The sequence below is a fragment of the Amphimedon queenslandica genome, unplaced genomic scaffold, assembly GCF_000090795.2.
Source record: "Amphimedon queenslandica unplaced genomic scaffold, v1.1 AMPQUscaffold_12119, whole genome shotgun sequence".
Classification (NCBI taxonomy): Eukaryota; Metazoa; Porifera; class Demospongiae; order Haplosclerida; family Niphatidae; genus Amphimedon; species Amphimedon queenslandica.
Genome location: NW_003547642.1, coordinates 1 through 3,038, shown reverse-complemented (window position 1 = coordinate 3,038; position 3,038 = coordinate 1). Strand labels below are relative to the sequence as shown.

The following is a 3,038-nucleotide window of genomic DNA, read 5'->3' as shown; positions in this document are numbered from 1 at the left end:
GTGCTCCGATACGGTAGCATTTTTCTGAGCTTATCTTTACCAAACTTCGGTAGACTATGACGCAAGTGTTTGTCATTGAAAGAGCCATCGTCACTGCTAGCACTATCAACCCTCACAAGAGGATGGAGCGCCTTGTTATAACGGATCCTTTTGCTCGAGCGTTTACGACGTCCATCATACAAGAGAGTGTGTGAGAGTGACTCCTCATCAGAACTATAGCCTTGACTGTGAGTAGGGGAGAGACGAGAGTAAGATAAGTGAGGGGAGGCAAGAGGGGAGGGGTGGGTCGGATGGGAACGTGGGACAGTGGACAGGTCCATTATATCATCATCATCTTCTTCATCACTGAAGTCACTCCGACTAACGCTCTTTGCTAGGTTAGGGGAGCTACGGGCGGAGAGGAGGCGGCGAGACCGTGGGCTTGGTAGCGGGGACTGTGACCTCATGCCATCAACAATGACCTCGTCTGATTCACCTTCCTCCTCACAGGCTGATAAGTGTCTCATTCTTGGAGGAGGTGGTGGTAGGTCTAGCGTCGATTGACTGTCGGTCTCTGATAGTCCGGTAGAGTCCTCTGCAACACTTTGAATGGGGAATAAGGGTTTCCTTGTGTTAGTGTTTGAGACTTGCTCTCCTCCTACACCAAGTCTGGGGAGACAAGGAAAGTTTAAAAGTAGCAACAAAGAAAAAGACAGAGATACAGAAACTTAATATCATACACGTACAGGTACATGTACATGTAATTACAAAGTACAGGTAGTCAGGTACATGCAGATGTACATGCACATTATTGGTTTAAATGCTCAAATAAAATTGTACAAGCGTAACATTATTTATAAAACTAAGAATTCATGTTTACAAACAAAAAGAAGAGACCACATGTACTACATGTACCCTTTACCTGGGGCTGGTGTAGTTAGGGTTCTGGTATGGACTCTTTGTTAAGTGGGTGGGGGAGGAAGATGAACGAGCTTTACTGGTCACTGGTTCTTCTGTTGTTGTCCGTCGTCTTGGGAGGAGGACGCCAGTCTCAGCATGACCGTGAGATTTATAACTTCCTCCAGCTGGGTTTGATTTTAAACTATTAAAATAAATAAATAATTATAATAACTATGCATACATGTACTGTATGTACAATTACATGTACATGTACTGTATACATGTAAGTAGAGGGACTTTGGCCAAATTTCACCAAAAATGACTAGGAGAGAATTCTCCATTTTTATTACATATCCTGATGCATATACAGTACATGTACTTATGTTGTATAGAAATTTTGAGCTGATTCCGATCAAAATTGGATTTTTTTACAAATTTGAAAAGTTGCTCCAAAAGCCTTATGGGAAAGCCCGTTGTACAGATGCAAGCTTAACTTATCATTATCATCATTACTATTACATGTAGAGTAATGTTGTACATTGTATCTTACAAGCACAAGTACAATGTACTGTACATGTACACGTATATCTTACATGTTATTAAGTGGAGGTTGTGCAGGGACTGATATTTTCCGTGAAGTATTAGCAGTCTCTCCTCCTCCTCCCCCTCCTAGCACACTAGCACTGATCTGACAGGGAGCCACAACATGCTGTGGTGACTGTACATGAAGTTTCCGATGTCTCTCAGCTTCTGCTAGTAAGTAAAATGTTGCCGCAACACTTCCGTATGGTTTGTCTTGAACACTCCTAAGAAAATGATATAAGTATTGAGTTTGGTGACAATACCAAAAAAAGTACGTGTACATGTACATTGCACATTATGATTACATGCATATACATGTACATGTAGATACAGTATATGTACATCTATGTCAGAAAAATGGGTTTAATCCATGCTTTTCTTTCAAAAACAGGCTCCAAAACACAGTGTACATTTAATATGGTAATTCCTAAATGTGTTAAGAGGATATTAGGAATGTGCTAAAAAGAATGTACAATTAAAGAACAAAATGTTAACTAATCAGGACAGGCAATTAACAGGTCAGTACACCCCAGGATACTATCAGTATATTAAACAAACTCAAACTGCAGCATGAAATCATTCTTTCAATGTACATATACAACAATGAGGAGACACATGACATTGTGCATGCAGTAGTGTATGACTGCACTGCAGATTAAATTCTTATCATTTGTAAAATAACTTGATGCTAAATATACACAAATCTTGTGCCAAACAACAACCAGTGGACAATGTACACATGAAGGCTGTTGCTTCACTCCACAACACAGGATCAGATGTGAATGATTAATTACACCCCATACAGACTAGATGTACATGTACATGTATATGTCAAAATTCAGTGGGGACCCTGTTCTCAAATTGTGAAACTAATAGTAAGTACTGTTTGAGCTAATTCTGAAACCCAAAAAGTGAAATAAAGATAGAGTCATACTGACAGAGTTTTACCAGTGACAGCAAAGAGATTGAAAAAACAACTATTCTTTCAGACAAATCATAAAAATGTGAGCAATCTTTCTTAGAATTAAGTGTGTGTGCTATGTATATGTATGTAGGAGCTAGAAGGTTCTATTTACGCATGCAAGTGGCAAGTTCATGTCATCACATATTGTGCAATGATAGTGTTGAGTAAAGTGAGATGCTGCAAGTGCACACCCTCAGACAGTGTCAACAATCAATTGAATGGTTTCTCATTCAAAAAATCACAACAATGAGTAAAATAATGAGTACATTACATGTACATACAATGTACTGTTACTGACTGTACATGTACATTAACATGTACACAAGTAAAATGTATGTGCATGTGTTATTGCACAATTTAATGAAATCAAGTACATGTGTAGATAATGCTATTATCTTACTCTAGGATGCTCTCAGTAGATCCATACCCACCAGCCTCCATCCTCTCAAGAATGTAATGAACTTCCTCTGAAGGAATATCAGGAAGATTAATACTGGGCAGGGTAAGAGGATCAACAACAGAACCCTGAAGGAATGAGAGAAGAAATAATAATAACAACGAGAGAGAGAGAGAGAGAGAGAGAGAGAGAGAGAGAGAGAGAAGTAGAGAAAAA

The 3,038-nt window shown here is 39.1% G+C and overlaps 1 protein-coding gene across 1 annotated transcript in view; it reads right to left on the bottom strand.

Annotated features, from left to right (window-relative positions):
* LOC109588398 (uncharacterized) overlaps nucleotides 1-2,969 on the bottom strand; it is a 9,779-nt gene extending 6,810 nt beyond the window's left edge. The window contains exons 1-4 of the mRNA XM_020004570.1: nucleotides 2,826-2,969; nucleotides 1,473-1,685; nucleotides 902-1,081; nucleotides 5-648 (exon numbers count right to left, since the gene is read on the bottom strand). Of these exons, the coding sequence (XP_019860129.1) occupies nucleotides 5-648; nucleotides 902-1,081; nucleotides 1,473-1,685; nucleotides 2,826-2,866 (1,078 nt within the window). The 5' untranslated portion in view covers nucleotides 2,867-2,969. The remainder of the gene's footprint in view (nucleotides 1-4; nucleotides 649-901; nucleotides 1,082-1,472; nucleotides 1,686-2,825) is intronic.
* Nucleotides 2,970-3,038: the final 69 nt, after the last annotated feature.